This window comes from Schistosoma haematobium, chromosome 2 (assembly GCF_000699445.3).
Source record: "Schistosoma haematobium chromosome 2, whole genome shotgun sequence".
Taxonomy (NCBI): domain Eukaryota; kingdom Metazoa; phylum Platyhelminthes; class Trematoda; order Strigeidida; family Schistosomatidae; genus Schistosoma; species Schistosoma haematobium.
The window spans coordinates 44,529,989-44,548,185 of NC_067197.1; the positions used below are offsets into that span (position 1 = coordinate 44,529,989).

General features: G+C 35.3%; 1 protein-coding gene across 1 annotated transcript in view; it reads left to right on the forward strand.

The window, feature by feature from the left end:
- MAP4K3_3 (Mitogen-activated protein kinase kinase kinase kinase 3) overlaps nt 1-18,197 on the forward strand; it is a gene marked incomplete at both ends in the record, with an annotated part of 106,127 nt that overhangs the window by 67,813 nt on the left and 20,117 nt on the right. Inside the window, 5 exons of the mRNA XM_051219257.1 lie at nt 4,565-4,624; nt 9,748-10,303; nt 12,233-12,706; nt 14,176-15,252; nt 17,577-17,661. Coding sequence (XP_051068532.1) covers nt 4,565-4,624; nt 9,748-10,303; nt 12,233-12,706; nt 14,176-15,252; nt 17,577-17,661 — 2,252 coding nt within the window. The remainder of the gene's footprint in view (nt 1-4,564; nt 4,625-9,747; nt 10,304-12,232; nt 12,707-14,175; nt 15,253-17,576; nt 17,662-18,197) is intronic.

An 18,197-nucleotide genomic window follows, 5' to 3' on the forward strand; every position in this document is an offset into this window, starting at 1 on the left:
TCAATCTCAGCTTCTGCAATATGAATCATTTGTTCCAAACACACTGGGTTTATATACAAATCAAATAGACCACTGTTATAACTTGTGAACCTGTTTGCCCTGTTTACTGTATAACGAAACGATACCGCCGATCAGAGAGCAGCGAGCTGTCGATCGAACCAGTGACGCATAAAACACGTGCGAGCACCCTAGAGTCCTGATTGGTCCTGCTTTCCGCCCAGCCAGTTGAGTCCAGAACCCCAATCTCAGCCTCTGCAATATGAATCATTTATTCCAAACATACTCGGTCTATATATCAACCAGACAGACCACAACGTATCATAAAATATGAAACAACATTTGTACAAGAATTAGCTAAATGTGGCTGTAAAACTATTCGTTCTAATCTTGACGAATGTTCGTATAAATGAATATGCATAATTTAGTTACTTATTTATTTATTTAAACACATAAACATTGGTACAAGAAGGTACCGAATGGATATGCGCCACATAAATCATTCGATTTATATGAGGACTGGGATGCTGCCCGGGCGCCCAAATCGATGGAGGCAGTTTTTTTTCAGGGGGTCACACCGGAAGCCTTTGACTTAAAGATCTGATCCACAAGGCAGTGGAACAACTTTAGGCGATGCAATTCCATGGTAGCCGATAACCAACAATTAGTTCATATGCCATTTATTCTTTCAAGGTACTGGAGCTCATGTGCATGGCTGATTTGGAATGACGGTTTTCCAACTCTTTTAGATAGATTCTCTGTTTTCACCAAACCGGTTAAAGAGCTGGACATTCGATTTTCTTCCTCTCAATTTCGTAAACAACGGTAATGCTGTGAGAAGGCAGTGAGTTAGATTTTCCTGTTAGTGATTGTATGCACGTGACCACTTCAGAGCATTTGGAGGAGAGCTGACTCTCCCTACTCTTGGTCGTACCATGCCATTTGTGGGCTTAATTACTTAACAATTATACAATATGAATATATATAATATTAGTCTATAAATAGATCCCAATAGTTACCATTCATTATTGTCATCGGAATATATCAGATTTATTGTCTTAACAATTTTGAATGATGAAAAAAGAAGATTTACTCATCTGGATCATACATATTAGAGACTACAAAGAGTTCATCAATAATCGATGTTATACTTTTTCCCATTTATTTATTTTCATTCTCTTTTTTTTGTTACTGATTTGTCTCTGTCAATTAACTAGGTAACATAGTTGTTATTGTTGTTGTTTGTCGCCTCATGATTCTCATTGTTAATGTGTCCCACCTCCTTCTTTATACCAAATTGTCGACATTATCATCATTATCTTTTAAATTTATTTCTCAATCATCACCACCATCATTATCAGTAAATTATTTCTTTATAAAAAGGAAAATGTATTTCATCATTTACTTTCATCGATTTTTGATTCTTTTTATTATTTTCCTTTATCTCTTATTGCCAAGACACAAAATATGAGCAGGCATACAATAAAAATACATTTTGATTGGATAAATTATGATAAAAGGGAATATACATATATGTGTATATGTTTAAGCATAAATCAATACCTTTATCCCTTATCGTTATTTTTTTTTATACCATAGAACGATAAATTATTTTCTAGTGAAAAGATAAATTATCCCATCTTTTACTGATCATAACCAAATTGATTTAAATCAAAGGTTTTTTTTAATGGATATTATAATAATTTTTAATAGTTGGATTAGTCAATTGAAGCTAAACTATCATGGGAAGTCTGAAAGCACTGGATGGGACTCTTTAACAATGCACATCCATGATCTTGCCTCGCGAGATTCGACGCCAGGACATATCAGTCTCACGCGCGACAGCACTAGACCACTGATTTGGTATCCAACGGTGTTCATACTTGGCTTCAACCAATCCACAAAATTGCGCCACCATCCATTACTATCATCAGTGAGTTAATATCTCACATCAGACGCAGTGGAACTCCACTGGTCACTGCTTCTCACTAGAACGCCAAGAAATACCTCTTGGAGACTGTCACTAGTTATCGTACGATGATTATTATGAGAAGGAATTTTGTGGATATTGTGGTAATTTTTAATAGTTAAGATCATGTGTCAATTGAAGCTAGGCCATCATGGGAAATCTGAAAGCACTGGATGGCCGTTTCGTCTTAGTATAGGACTCTTTAGCAATGCACATCGACGATCTCGCCTCGCGAGGTTCGAAGCCAGGACATATCAGTCTCGCACGCGACAGCGCCTAACCGCTGATTCGGTATCCAACGGTGTTAATGTATAACTTCAATCAATCCACAAAGTTGCTCCACCATTCATGATTGTCATCAATGAAATACTATCTCACAACAAACGGTCGTTCAGTGCTTCCAGGTTTTCCATGGTGATCTAACTTTAATTGATTCATAAATTCAACTATTAAATGAAGGAAATTTGGTTCAAAATATGATTGGTCACTAGTTGGTTTTTATTATAACTCAATCAGCTGATTTTTTAAAAATATTTCACTGTGTTGTACTTTAGTTATTCGAAGGATCATCATTACTTTCAGTTTTCATTGAAATCCGTTATGTAAGGTTACATTTATTCTCCTTAGAACTGAATATTGTAGACTGTCTGATTTATGGATCTCATTAAGTTCACTTATTAGTTTGTATGTAGTCTATACAACTTCTGGAAATATATCCATCCATAAACATTATACTGAATTGTTAGAAATCTTTATTCTACAGACTGTTTGTTAATTCATACGATAAACTGACTATTAACTTGTTTACCAGTTACAAATTAACGGATTCGACTTCAAGTTGTACTTCAGTTGTGAAAGCTAATGATAATACCCAGTTGTTTTAGCCAAAGTAGATGAAACAGGGTTCGAAGTCAAACATCTTAGTCATTGAATTACCACCTAACGTTTAATTAAAAACAATCGGTTTCTTTATTTTAATTGAATGTTAAACAGATAATCTAAAAGAGAAGTTGTTTTGTAGTTTGGTCTTCATTATACGTCATCATTGTTTAATCATTTCTTGACTTCGGCTATCGTTTTACTTTTATGAAAGTTAAGATTTTTTTTACACAAATAAGATAAAAGTTGGCAAAATCTCGTCTCTCTTCCGCACAGAAGAATGTCATACTTGATTCAGGCTTAAACAAAATCACATCGTTTTTTAATACACTTAGTACTTTTATTCATTAGCCATTAATCCTTCTAATGCGGCAGTACCAACTTACACATCCACAAGCACTCATATGGTCAGGTTGTTTTGTTTTTTCTGTGTAACTTTTATTATTGATGTGAGGGAGTTTTAAACAGGTTAACGTTTCATTATGGTATTAAACTTTTTCACACCCTGCAACTACGACCACACTAGGGATCGGACGGACCCTGGACCACGTCTCATTGCGAGCTTAGGCTTTTAAACCTTTGAGTAGGAATCCAATGAATTATGTTTCAAGCTACAATCAATTCACGGTATTGCTCAACCTAGCTATCTTATGCCATCGGACATTGTTAAAACCCTTCTGGTCACGAATTCTTACTAGAACTCAGTAGATTACCTCTTAAAATTAGTCACTAGTACGCATATGTCTAATATTAACATGAGGGGGTTGGAAAGATTTCTTTTTAAGTCACGGTTTTGTACTACTGGCTTGTTGGGTTTGGGCTATTGTATCAAAACAGGACAATTGTAAGTGATCTTGGTGTGTGTGTGTGTGTGTGTGTGTGAGAGAGAGAGAGAGAGAGAAGGGAGTGATGTGAAAGAATGTTTTTCTTTGGAAAGAATTACATTTATTAAATGATACATGAAGTTGGGTTTCGTCGCATAGTAATAACAACATCAAAAACCAGGCACACTTAGTTGATGAGGTTGTAAGTTTTCATAAACTGAGATCGTTGGGCTACTTGTTATGTATGCTTGAGCACCGCTTACCACAACGCACAATGCTGACTAGTGTTGGATATGGTTGTAAGATAGTTAGTAGCGGCCAAATCAAAACATGACATCAGTTCATAAAATCACTAACTTGTGTTGTGAGCCATCTTGGTAGATGCAGACTACTTGATTGGGGCTCACGCGACCAAGTAACCAATGGTTGGAGACTGTGTATGACATCTTCCCTTAAACAGTGGGATTAAAATTATTTTATACCTTTCTTTCTACGAGCTAATTCTTTTTTCCTGTGTCATATCCTTATATGCAATCTTTCTTTTATATATTACTACCATTGAAGTGACTACTTCTATGAATTCCGTATTCATCTTATTGTGCTAATGAAGGTGTGACAACTTGGATCGATGTATATATGTGCCTGGTTTTAGGTTGTAGCTGACTGATTAGCTAAAAGTACACTTTAAAACAATTGTTTTATCCTAAAATGGAACTCATCAGCTATTCACACTTTATCATCGTTTGATGAAGACCATCTTGTGCTTAAACTAACCTCTTCGAATTCTTCAACTAAAGAGTTAACGAGATTAATTATTTATCTGTTATATCATCAAAATATATACATTTTTCGAAATTTTCATTAATATTTTCTTTTGTTTTTTATTGAATACTAGGGAATTAATGTCTTTATTAAGACAATTGAAATTTGCTCAAAAATTCGCTTGGTTATCAGGGTAAGTTTAGTAAGCATTCTTTTTGTTGTCGTTGTTGTTGTGTTGTTTGTTTTTACAAACAACAACAACGTGGCATCAGTGTTTGAAGTCAGTAACTTCTAGTCTGAGCCATGTTGTTATATGCAGACTACTTGGTTGAGGTCCACATGACTATCGTAATTATTGGTTTGTAACTCTAGGTGAGATGTCTCGGATTCGACCACAATGACGTAGATTTGTTTACTCTTTATTTTCCATTAAGCTATGAGATTAAAATCGCTTCATATCTTTCATTCTTCCTGTACTATATCCTCATATGCGAATTCCCTTTTATATGTTACCACCACTGAATTAACTACTTCTGTGAATTTGGTATTCATCTTGCTGTGCTAATGAGGTATGGCAATTTGGACCAATGCCTGGTCTTACGTTGTAGCCGACTGACTGACTGTTGTTTTTTGTTGTTATTTTTTTAAACCTGTAATTGTTAATATTTTCACTAACTTAGTTACTATCATTGATAATGACACTGATTAACTTCTTAGTATTCCTTTTTGAAAGTATCTTTTTTAATCATTAAGAGTGTGTTCCAGAGAAGTATCATTATCTATCCTTGTTTGTGATGTCCCATGACATGTCAAACATTACATGGCAAACTCATCAATCAGAATAACGACTTATATAACCTTGTCCCTGTTCTAGACCAATGATTCATCAAACAGTTATAAGCTTTGAGTCAACTCTTAGTCTTTATTGATCCTCCGTATAGTAAATTTCTCACATAACCCTGTTCGCTCAATCCAGAATACAAACATCAGCCTTCGCTTCATAAATCGTATATTTCTGACTTAAGTAGTTTAATATACAAGTGGATCAGACATCATCACGCCATAAAACGAAAAAAAATATTAATTACATGAGATTAAACCAAAAGTGGCCGTGAGTATAAGAGACTTTAGTGAATAAATTGAGAATAGTAAATCGTATAACTGTTGTGTTATGACCTTGGATGTCTGGTTTTTCTATCGCACGATTTATCTACCAATCCGAATACGACTTATACGAATCTTCACACTAGGCCAACCAATGACGTTCAACCGGTGTGGGCAGTTTAGCGTCCTTATTGGTCCTATGTCCTACGAGCCCTTCCACTTGAGTCCAGAACACAATACCAGCTTCCGAATCAGAGCAGATCATTTATTTCAGACATACTTGGTTTATATATCAATCAGACAAACCTCAACGTACCATAAAATAGGAAATAATACTTGTACACAAATAAGCCAAAAAGTGGCTGTGAATGTGGGAGGCATTAGTTAATAAACTGAACATAACTTAAGAAGCGTAAATCGTACAATAATAAATTATAGGTCAAAATAAAGCTTATCATAAAAGGAATACAAATATACATAGTGTAATTGTTGAGTAGTTATACAATAAGGATATTATAGAATATTAGTCCATGAATAGTCCTCGGAAATTACCTGTAACTTAATCTTCACCGGATATAACACCTCCCTTTTTTTTAAGATTCCAAGTTTAGATTCTGATTTTAGAAAAAATTATGTGTAACTATAAATACTCCAACATTCTCCTCCTCCGCGAAATAATGTTGGGTCCTTATGTCTCCAAATTACAACTAATAGGACTTTGATTAAACCATGTTTCTCGTATTGAATGGAGAATCCACTAAAAATGACTAGATGATGATGAACGACCATCGACTTGGGGTCCTTACTTCCAAATTCATTATGAATCTCGTTAGTAGATAATGAGTCATTAAGAAAGTCAACGCCTAACAAAATTAAATTAGATTTTTGACCATCATTTGAAACAGCCGATATATTTTCATTTTTATAAGAAATCTCATCAAAATTCTGTGCATTATTATAAGAACCCATATCTAGTACATTGTCATGAGAAATTAGATAATCCAGTTCAATATAAATTTTTGTCTCCCAATTATTTTGAGTAACATTTGGTACAGTTGGGTTCATCGTGTTGCCCCAGTTATTTTCTGAATACGAGTCCCCACAGCTTTCTCGACTAATAGCACGTGGATCACAATTTTGTTCGAGCTGGAGTTTATTTTCAGAGCTAGACAGAACCAGTAGCGTTTCATTCAATTCTGGACTCTGGGCTTCATCTACAGGATCTGGTTCTTGATCATCTGGTATTGTCACAACTTCATGAGCATTTAGAACAGTATTTTCTTGCTGTGAGCCGGATACGTTACAAATATTACGTTCTGATTCAGGTATAAAGGGATGTGAATCCTCCACAGGATATGCTTCTGAATTGTCCATTGCTGCACCATTATCTGCAACATAAATAGATTCCTTATTTTCTGGTTGAATGAAAAGTCTGCCCAAAACTGTTTCAAATAGTTGTTGTTGCAAGACTAACATCTGCTGGTTCTGTTGTTGTTGGAAGGCTAACATCTGCTGGTGCTGTAGCTGTAATATTAACTGCAACTGTTCTAAAGAAATCGACATTTTTTTGTGCCAATAATAATATTAACGCCAAAAATCACCGGCAATTATAACAGCTAATTTATTTCCAAAATCTGAGTCAGCACTTGTTGTATTATTATTATTATTATTTTGTTGCCAAAATCCCCGTCGCCAATTGTTATGACCTTGGATGTCTGGTTTTTCTATCGCACGATTTATCTACCAATCCGAATACGACTTATACGAATCTTCACACTAGGCCAACCAATGACGTTCAACCGGTGTGGGCAGTTTAGCGTCCTTATTGGTCCTATGTCCTACGAGCCCTTCCACTTGAGTCCAGAACACAATACCAGCTTCCGAATCAGAGCAGATCATTTATTTCAGACATACTTGGTTTATATATCAATCAGACAAACCTCAACGTACCATAAAATAGGAAATAATACTTGTACACAAATAAGCCAAAAAGTGGCTGTGAATGTGGGAGGCATTAGTTAATAAACTGAACATAACTTAAGAAGCGTAAATCGTACAATAATAAATTATAGGTCAAAATAAAGCTTATCATAAAAGGAATACAAATATACATAGTGTAATTGTTGAGTAGTTATACAATAAGGATATTATAGAATATTAGTCCATGAATAGTCCTCGGAAATTACCTGTAACTTAATCTTCACCGGATATAACATGTTGACAATAGGCCATATAAAAGCTTATATATATTCCTTACTTCTTTGCCAGTGCAACTTATCCACCCAAATGTTTAACTTAATCAATCGTTGAAGCAAATGTGTAAAGCCATAGATTGATCTCGGTTGGTATACGATTAAAAACTAGGAAATATTGGACAGTTGTTTTGTCCTATTATGGGGCTCATCAACTGTGCTTGTCCATAACCCTTTCCAATTAGAATATAATTGTTATCTCATTAGTGATTTATGTCAGGTTGTTTTTGAAATTTAGAAAGCGGAAGTTAATTCGTTCTTATCAATGATGTTCAGTTTCTGTTCTATTACATCTCGAATAGATTGAAGCAGAAATTATACCATTGCACAATAACTTAGTGGTTCTAATGGATAAGGGTTCGCTGTGTAACTTAAAACTCCTGAGTTCTCTCGCTGATTGCATCATAAGTGTTTATTACTGTGAAAAATTATGTATTATGATGAAACAACTCACTCCTCAGTTTTCGGCGATATTTCACTTGAGATGAATACATTTTCTAAATCAAAATATTCTTCACAAAACAATTTGAACTGAATAATGATATATAATTTGCCATTAAAAATTAAAAACATGAACTGGGAACACGTCCCAATTTGGTTTTACAAGGGCGATAAGAAGGCAGTTAGGAGTTCTATACTTGAACACCTCATCGACTGTAATCATTCTACGGATTCACAGTTTGGTTTTAAGGTTGTGTATACGATTCGTTCAACTCTACCTAGATTTCTTCGTATCCAACTCCTAAAAATTATTATTATTATTAATATTTATTTGAACACATAAATACTGGTAGAGAGGGGCACCGGATACATATGCTCCACACAAGTCTCACTTAGTTTGTATGAGGGCTGTGATACTGTCCGGTTGCCCAAGCCGAAGCAGGTAGTTTTCTTAGGGGGTCACACTGCAAACCTTTGATCTAGACGTCTGATCCACAAGGCAGTGGAGCAACGTCAAAAGATGCAGTCATATAGTAGCCGGTGACCAACGATTGGTTCATACGCCATTTGTTCCTTCAAGATACTGGAGCACATGTACACCATTGGTTTGGAATGAGGGTTTTCCAACTTTTTTAGGTGGACTCTCCATCTCCACCAACCCGGTTAAAGCACTGGACATTCGCTTTTCGTTCTCTCAATTTCGTAAACAACAGTAACGCCACGAGAAGGCAGTGAGTAGAACTTCCCTGGTAGAGGCTCTATACGCGTGGTCATGTGAGAGCACTTGGAGAGGGTGAGCGGACTCTCCCTACTCTCTGCCGTACCAGGGCATTTGGGGGTCCCTAAAAAAATACTCTAAGCTCTTACCATCCATGAGCTCAAGCCAGAACTATGCGTACTAAAGAATCGCGTCCTATCGTTATCGTTATCTTGGTCTTTATTATTATAATTACTATTGTTATGGTCATTATTATTATTATTACTGGATTCGCCCCTCACTTATGTCTCATATTCTCATTATTTTATTCGTAAGTACTCATCCGGTTATAAGTCATCATTATTCGTATTACGTAATCTAGTATTACAATCTTTCTATTATGTGATGTTGGTTATTCGTGTTCACATTTTCTCATGGAACTAGTACTTTAACAAAAAGATTTCATATATATATATATATATATATATATATATATATATGAACGATTGTATAGCTCGTTGAAAAGAGATCCTTTCGCTGAACTTTGTGTTTTTGATTTTTTTTAATGTTTAAATGGGAATTATCTGTCAATTGAAGAAATACCAGGACCTTATGACAATGAAAGAATTTAATAGGTTCTTATGTTACACTATAAGATCAATAGTTTTACTCAAGATTTGAATCAATAATCACTAACATTTCAGCAGAGAACCTGAATACGCTTCATAGTCAATGTATATTCTATAGACCCAATAATATTCATATAATATTACTTTCTTTTTATTATTATTATTATTGTTGTTGTTCTTGTTATTCGTTTAGAGCTTCTGTACTTCCAACAGGATTATCTGCATTGACTAATATCCAATCAAATAAATTAACTAGTAACAATAATAATGATAATAATTTGGATCATCATTGTCAATCTTTAACTAATGGAATAACAAATGAACTATATACAAAAACCGATACTTTGAATATAATGAAAGATTCTTCTATTATTAAAACAATGAAACAAGATAAAATCGATCAAATTGATGATCAGAAAGATGTAATGAAGTTAGATACTACTATCATTTCTAATGTTGTTACTACTACTACTACTACTACTCATGATCATGATGAAGATAAAAAATCGATTAATGGAGGAATTACATTTATAAAACATAATCATTTAAACAATAATTCGATTTTACTTAATGGAGATAATTCTAAATTGAATCAAATGAATGGAAAATTGAATGATATACAAAATGATAATCATATTGATGATGATGATGTTGTTAATATTAAGAATGGTAAAATTGATAATTCATTTGTTAAACAAAAACAAAATGGACTTGTATATGATAAAACAGACGTCATCATAAATGGTCAAGTGAGTTGTTATTCTTTTTGACCACTATAAAAGCAATAATGTGAGGATGTTCGAGATACGATTCTCCCCGCCTTGAAATACAAAATGTTACTTCAGGATTGGGTTGTATCGACATCCGAACTAATGATAGGGAGTGAAATAGTTGAGCGTGTTGACCACTTCACTTATCTTGGGAGTCTCATCAGTCCTTGTGGTCTGGTGTGTGACGAAATCTCAGCACGAATACAGAAGTCTCGACTAGGTTTTGCCAACTTGCGTCATTTATGGCGTAGACGAGGTATCCATCTACCAACCAAAGGACGAGTTTACTGTGCAGCAGTTCGTTCCGTCCTACTTTATGGCAGCTCAGAGAACAAATCTCCATCAAAAACACAAAGTGCTCAGGTAACGTAATCCTATTGGTTGAGGACGCTGAGAATACAGTTCCTTGAATACCTTGAGTAACAATACAAGTTTGCTTGAGATTCGTTTCTCCCTATCTAGATGCAAAATATTAATTTATGACTGGTGTGTATCAACACCTAGACAAATGTTGATCACTTTTCCTAGAATTCTTATCAGCCTTGGTCGCTTGTCTGACGGAATTGACTCAGGAATCGTGATTGACTCTTGAAGCCCAATGTCATTTGTGGCGTTCGCAATTAATCCCAAAGACACATGGTCCGATTTCAGATAATCTGTGTGCGCACTGCCGAGGAGTTCCATAGTAGAACTTGTCAGACTTGATAATCAAATAATTATTTAATTATATACTCTGCGTGAGAGGAATAAATCATTTTGAACTAATTGAAACCATCAAATGTAATCCGTTTTTAATTTCACTAATATGTCAGTTTGTCTCAGCTAGGTTGATTGTTTGCTCATTGAGTGAGTAGCCAATAATGTTTTTATGTAGCTCTTCAGTTCTGATCGAATTATGTCTTTATTTATTTTATTTATTTAAACACATAAACATTGGTACAAGGAGGCACCAGATACATATGCGCCACACAAATCTCATTTAATTTTTGGGAGGGCTGTGATACTGCTCGAGTGCCTAAACCGAAGCAGGTAGTTTTCTTAGGGGGCCACACCCCGAGCCTTTAACCTGGAGGTCTGATCCACAAGACAGTGGGGCATTGTGAGGAGACCTAGTCCCATGGTAACAGGTGACCAACGATTGGTTCATACGCCATTTGTTCCCTCAGGATACTGGAGCCAGCTCATGTGCACCATTGGTTTGGAATCCGGTTAAAGCGCCGGACATTCGTTCTTCGTCCTCTCAATTTCGTAAACAACAGTAATGCTGTGAGAAGGCAGTGAGTAGGACTTCCCTGGCAGAGGCTGTATACGCGTGGCTGTGTGAGAGCATTTGGAGAGGGAGGGCGGGCCCACTCCACTCTTGGCCATACCAGGACATCAATCCTATCGTAATATAACTATTAGTCTGAATGATTCGACCTCTCGTGTACCATATTAGGATATTATGTATAATGTTGGACTCGAAATAACTTCACTCAGCTTTAGGTTTTTAGACTGTCATACAGACCACGACTGACTTCTTGTAAGATTGAGGTGTCTCCATTAATTAGTAACATCCAACCCACGCTGAAGGACTACACAAGCATGACCTTGATCACTTCTAACTGATAAATCAATGATAATGATTCAGTCCTACAAGGGATTAGTCGTAATTCAAGTAGTTCGGTGTTAACCTCTTAGATTGTAACTGAGTGATGCAAGTTTGAATACCAAAGGGAGCGTCAGTTCCATCTAGATTTCAGGTACGCCTTTCTGACGTATGCCAACTAGCATAATACTTAGGTTTAAAATTTCCTGTTGTCTACCTCCAATTATTTGTCATTGATAAGTTTGCTTAGAACAATTATTAAATCATTGTGTTCATTCAATGTTGTTTATAAGAGAATTCTCGAATTATTTTCTTTATAGATAAATGATAGTTTTGATGGTAGTGAATTACCATTATTTGTGAAAGATAATACAATATTGGATAATGATTCATCAATAAAATCTGATATGAAACTAAATCTGGAAACTATATCTACTACTTATAAACCGGATAATATTAGTTTATCTACCAAGCATACGATTGATATACCTACTCCTATTATTACGACTACCGTTTGTAGTAATATTCAACCACATTCTCCTGCTGTTAGTAATACACTTACTACACGAACTGTTACAACAGATAATCAACTGAAGTTATTAATGATGAATATGAAAGATTATGTACAAGTATCTAGTTCATTACCGTCTACTCCTATGTCATCGTCTTTTGTACCAGCTAGTTTCAATGTTATTCCTACTATTAATAATAATAATAATAATAATAATAATAATAATAATAATAATAATAATAATAATAACGACAAAACGAAATCAGAAAGTGATTTTCAGACAGTAAGTTTTTTAAATAGTTTTTTTTTTAATACTATGCTTTGCTATTCGGAGTGAAGTGTCATGCTGAATCTCTCCGGTCGAGTTACTTCAATATAGACAACTAGATGGTAGTATGAATAGTTTGTAAATTATGAATTAGAGCCTAATTTACGAATCTCTACATAGTTGCTGAATCGAATAAATAGAAGTAGGTACTTACTGACCGAAACATCTCAATATTAGCCACTTGGTTACAGGTTGGACACCAATTTCATCTACTTCAACTAGGTGTTTAGTTTTCATGCATTAATAAAGCTTACATTAAACATGTGACTGAAATGAATATGAACCAAAGAAGATAGATATTAGAAATAATGTAAATCTTATACAATTGAATCGTAAAACTAATAAACATTAATAATACTCATATATGTCTGTGTTCAGATCAGTTTCATCATATAGAGAATTGATCTGAAACTTATGATCCACCAAATAGTTAAGGTAAATGAGAGTATATTGTTTTCTATAACTGTTTATTGTTAATTATACAAATGAAGATACTGTTTTACATCACGACTACAAAAGTTATGTACGATATTTATTCAGAATTGATTGTCTTCATTTATATATTTAAACACGTAAATATTGGTACAAGGAGGCACCAAATAAATCATTCGATTTATGTGAGGGCTAGGATACTGACCGGCTGCCAAAGCCAAAGCAGCTGGTTTACTTTAGGGGGTCACATCCCAAGCCTTTGACTTAAAGGTTTAATCCACGAGGCAGCAGAGCAACTTTAGGGGATGTAGTTTCATGGTTTGGAACCAGGGTTTTCCAACTCCTCTAGGTGGATTCTCCACATCCACCAACCGGGTTGAAGCTACGGACATTCAGTTTTCGTGCTTTCAAGTTTGTAAAGAACAGCGATTCCGCGAGAAGTTGGTGAGTAATACTTCCCTGTTAGTTGATCGTATGCACGTGATCACTTGAGAGGATTTCGAGAGGGAGAGCTGACTCTCCTCACTCTCAGCTGTGCCAGGGTATATTCCAAATGCAATAATGATTTATTTTAACAGGTTTAGATATTGTTCTGTTAATTTGCCTGAAAAGATACCATGTCAAGAGAAATCAATTTATACAAGCTGGTTCCCATGAGAATTCCAAGAAGGTTCTGTTCAACATTTAGTGAATTTATGAGCTGATGCAACTATTTCTGGTTTAATCCCATCTAGCTTTCTTGCAACTTACTTTCATACCAACATAATTCACACGTTGAGGTAGACAAGGGTGGGCGGTGGTGGTTAAGGGATACTTAACACGTATCCGAACCATCTTAGTTTGATGAAGAATTATTTGCTCCTAAATTGATTTTTTACATTTGCATAGAAACCTATTAATTACGTATATTTGTTAATTTTTTGACTGACCAAATAGATATTCGATTATCATTTTATGATTAATTTTTATTTTCTGTTTATTTTTATTAATAGACTAAACTATCCGAATTGGAGAAACAAGATATTGTTTATAATAAAGATAATCTTTCTGTTAAGAATTACACATCTCTACCATCAGGCACAAGTACTGCATATACTTCAGATGTAGTAATAACAACAAAATGTACAACTACCACGGGGACAATAGATTTAATATGTTCTAAATCAACCATCATGGGAAACACACATGCTACTTATCCTATCAGTAGTAGTATCATTACTACTACTTCACCTACTATTGGTTTGTTATCAAAACCAGCACCAATATCTATATCCACTGATATTCATCCAATTGACAGTGATGATATAGAAGTAGATGATATTGTTTATAGTAATATATCAAATGAAGGGAAATCTCATATTGGTGGATCATTACAATTGATACCTCAAAGAAAAGAAAAGAATACGAATAGGAAAAAATTATTTTATCGGTCTAGTTTATCACCTTGTTCAGATATTCATCCATTCCCATCATCGACATCACTTGTAACAGGTTCTTTACCAAAACAAGATGATCAAGAGATATGCAGTAACGATTATCAGAAAATAGCTAGCAGTGTTATTCCACCGTCAACTTTACTAACAACACCAATCACAGATACAGAAACCATTAGAACTACTGCATCAATATCATATCTACCTTCAAATCAGCCTCTGGCATTGCAACCTCATTTAAAGATGGTTTCCAGTATAGAATTGAGTGGTAACTTAAACGGTAATGATAATAATAATAATCGATCCCACAACAGCAACTTCTCAAAAGACTCACCACTTGTTTCATCAGTGAAACTACATAGACGTGTACCTGCCCCTACTGTTACTTCGGTTGTTCTTAATAATAGTGATACGATCGCTACTACAATATCGAAAATCGCCACTTCACCCGCTTTAATTTCTTCTGTTATAAATCCTGTTAAGGCAAATGAGACGAAAATATCACGTTCATCTATGATTGAATTAATAAGTTGTCCTAATAAGGATGTGTCCTACCCAGGTCAAATACTGTCATCGATTCCTCCACCGCTCCCTTCGCTGACATCTTCAACACCACTATCTAAACCACAAGGAAATGTAAGGTTTTACTTTATATATCGTTTTACCAATGGTTATTATGCATTATTAATCACTTCTCATTATTACGCTTTAAACTACAGATTTTCATCTAACATTAAATCCATACTACAGCCTACTTATTCAATTAAGTGTTTCATTCCGCTAGGTAGTATGTACAAGTGTAGTATATTGAGAAATGAATTTCGGACTAGATTTTTTTACATCACGGTTTAACTCGAATTAATATTAAAAGGGGTTTTTGTGGATCCTATAGTAATTTCAATAGTTAAGATCATGAGTCAATCGAAGCTAAACCACTATGGAAAATCTGGAAGTACTGGACGATCGTTTCGTCCTGGTATGGGACTCTTCAGTAGAGCGCATGCACGATCCTGCCTCGGGAAATTCGAGGCTAGGACCTATCAGTCTCGCGCTCGTTCGCTTAACTACTAGATCAACCTTTGGGATCCCGGTAGCATGATATAACTGCTTTGACCTGGAATAGACCTCATAGCATACATTCATGATCCCACAATGTATCGAACCCAGCACGCTAATGTTTTGCGAAAATACTTAACATCACACCATTGACTTTCTGTCCGATGGGTGCACACTAATTAAGTATCTCAAATAAGAATGAAGTAGCTTACTAGTGCTTCCTGATTTTTCCAGTTATCTAACCAAAATTAGTTTGTGAAGTGAAACTTTAAATTCGGAAATCTCTACAACAGTTTATAATAATAAAATTATGTTTCATACTTTTCGCAAATAATAATATTGACTAGATTCTATCCAAACTGAAAATGCATCGGTTGCTGCTGATCTTTCCAAATTTATTTCAACAATAGTCAGAGTTGTTAGTTATTGAGGATAGTCAATGATGAGACCAGAAAATCCAAGTCATATATATTATAGTTTGAAGAAAAGGAAGAACTTCGTTTAAACTATAATTGACATTAGATTAACTAATCAATATTATATGTGATGTGCTGACTTTCAGTTGTCGTTCGTTCGAAATTTTTTGTTGTATGATATTTGTCTTAAGATTTCTAAGTATTTCATTCTGGTTGATAAAACTTTTATGACATTATTAATTGTAACTATATTGTAGGCAGAAGTTGCTTTTATAAACCACTGAACTCTTAGATAGTGGGGACAATATAGACTGCCGTGGTATGGCTGAGGGTGGGGAGAGTTAGCTCTCCCTCTCCAAATGCTCTCACATGGACACGTGCATACAACCACTACCAGGGAGGTCCCACTCACTGCATTATCGCGGCATTACTGTTGTTTACAAAATCGGGAGGTCGAAAAGCGAATGCCCGGTGCTTTATCCGGGTTGGTGGATATGGAAGGTCCACCTAGAGGAGTTAGAAAACCCTCATTCCAAACCAATGATGTACATGTGCTCCAGTATCTTGAAGGAACAAGTGGCGTATGAACCAGTCGTTAGTCATCGGCTACCATGGGACTGCATCTACTGATGTTGCTCCACTGCCTTGCGAATCAGACTTTTAGGTCGAAGGCTCCGGGTGTGACCTCTTAAGAAAATCACCTGCTTCGGTTTAGGCATCGGGGCAGTATCAGTCAGCTACAACCTAGGACCAGGCACATATATGAATCGGTACAAGTTGTCATACCTCATTAGCAAAACAAGATGAACATCGGATCCATAGAAATAGTTAATTCAGTGGTAGTAATATGCAAAAGAAAGATTGCATATAAAGACATGGTACAGGATAAAAGAATTAGTTCATGGAACGAAAGATGTCGAGCAATTTTAATCTCATGGTTTAAGGGACGACAAAGAGTATATACACCTACTCCATTCTGATCGATTCTGAGCCATGACATATACAGTTTCCAACTATTGGTTACCATAGTCACGCAGACCTCAACAAAGTAATCTGCATCTATCAACATGGCTCACACCACACGTTAGTGACTTCAACGACTGATGCTACATTTCGGTTTGGCCGCCACTAACTTTCTTCCAACCATCCCCAACACTAGTCAACATTGCGCGTCGTGGTAATCAGTGTTCAGGCATACGTAACACGTGGCTCAATCATCTCATGCGATGAATATACACAACCTCATCAACTGATTTACCATCATTCCATAATATCCTGTACGTCGAACTTTACTATTACTTACTCGGTGATCCCTGCATATGCGCGCAATATTTCTAGGGAATATGTGATCAAATACTAGTAGCTTAGGAGTGTTTTGTACCCTTAATGGCTACGTTTCGCAGAATTTATATGTAGATAACTATGGTACATCATTTATTTTGATGATTATTAATGTGTTTATTACTTTTTTTAAAATTTTTATTTCAGATGGGTGCTTGTTTTTCATTAGTATTTGAAGGTTGTCCATTGAAGATTAATTCAACTGCAACATGGATTAATCCCGCTAATAATGGTAATAAAAATAATCATTGTATATTTGGTTCAACAAAGGGAGTTCTCTATTGATTGAATTCATTTACAATGGTGTACAATCACGAATATGTACACTTATTGTTTCAGGATGACAACAATCACAATAATGTGATATGGCAGCTCGAACTGATGTACGTGCGTACGTACGTACGAAGTTCTACGTCGTTACTAACTGACTGACTGATAATTACATTAATTACAATAATGGTGATAGGAAAATTCTATTAAACATGGTAACAATGAGGTAGAATGATATATCACATCTTCTTAACATTGCCGTAGCAATAGCCATACATCTTGGAAAACAAGAATTGTGTGTCTCAAAGAAATTGGTGTACAACCTCTTCTTCTACCATGGTCTTAATGTCTCACCATTTTCTTTCTTTTCACTTTTCTTCCATCATAGATACCCGCTTCTTCTTATCTTCTCTATAGACCTTTTTACCCTCAACTGGAATGCTTCTGTTTCTATGATCCTCCTGATTACATTTCATTCCATATTCAACATTTTATCTT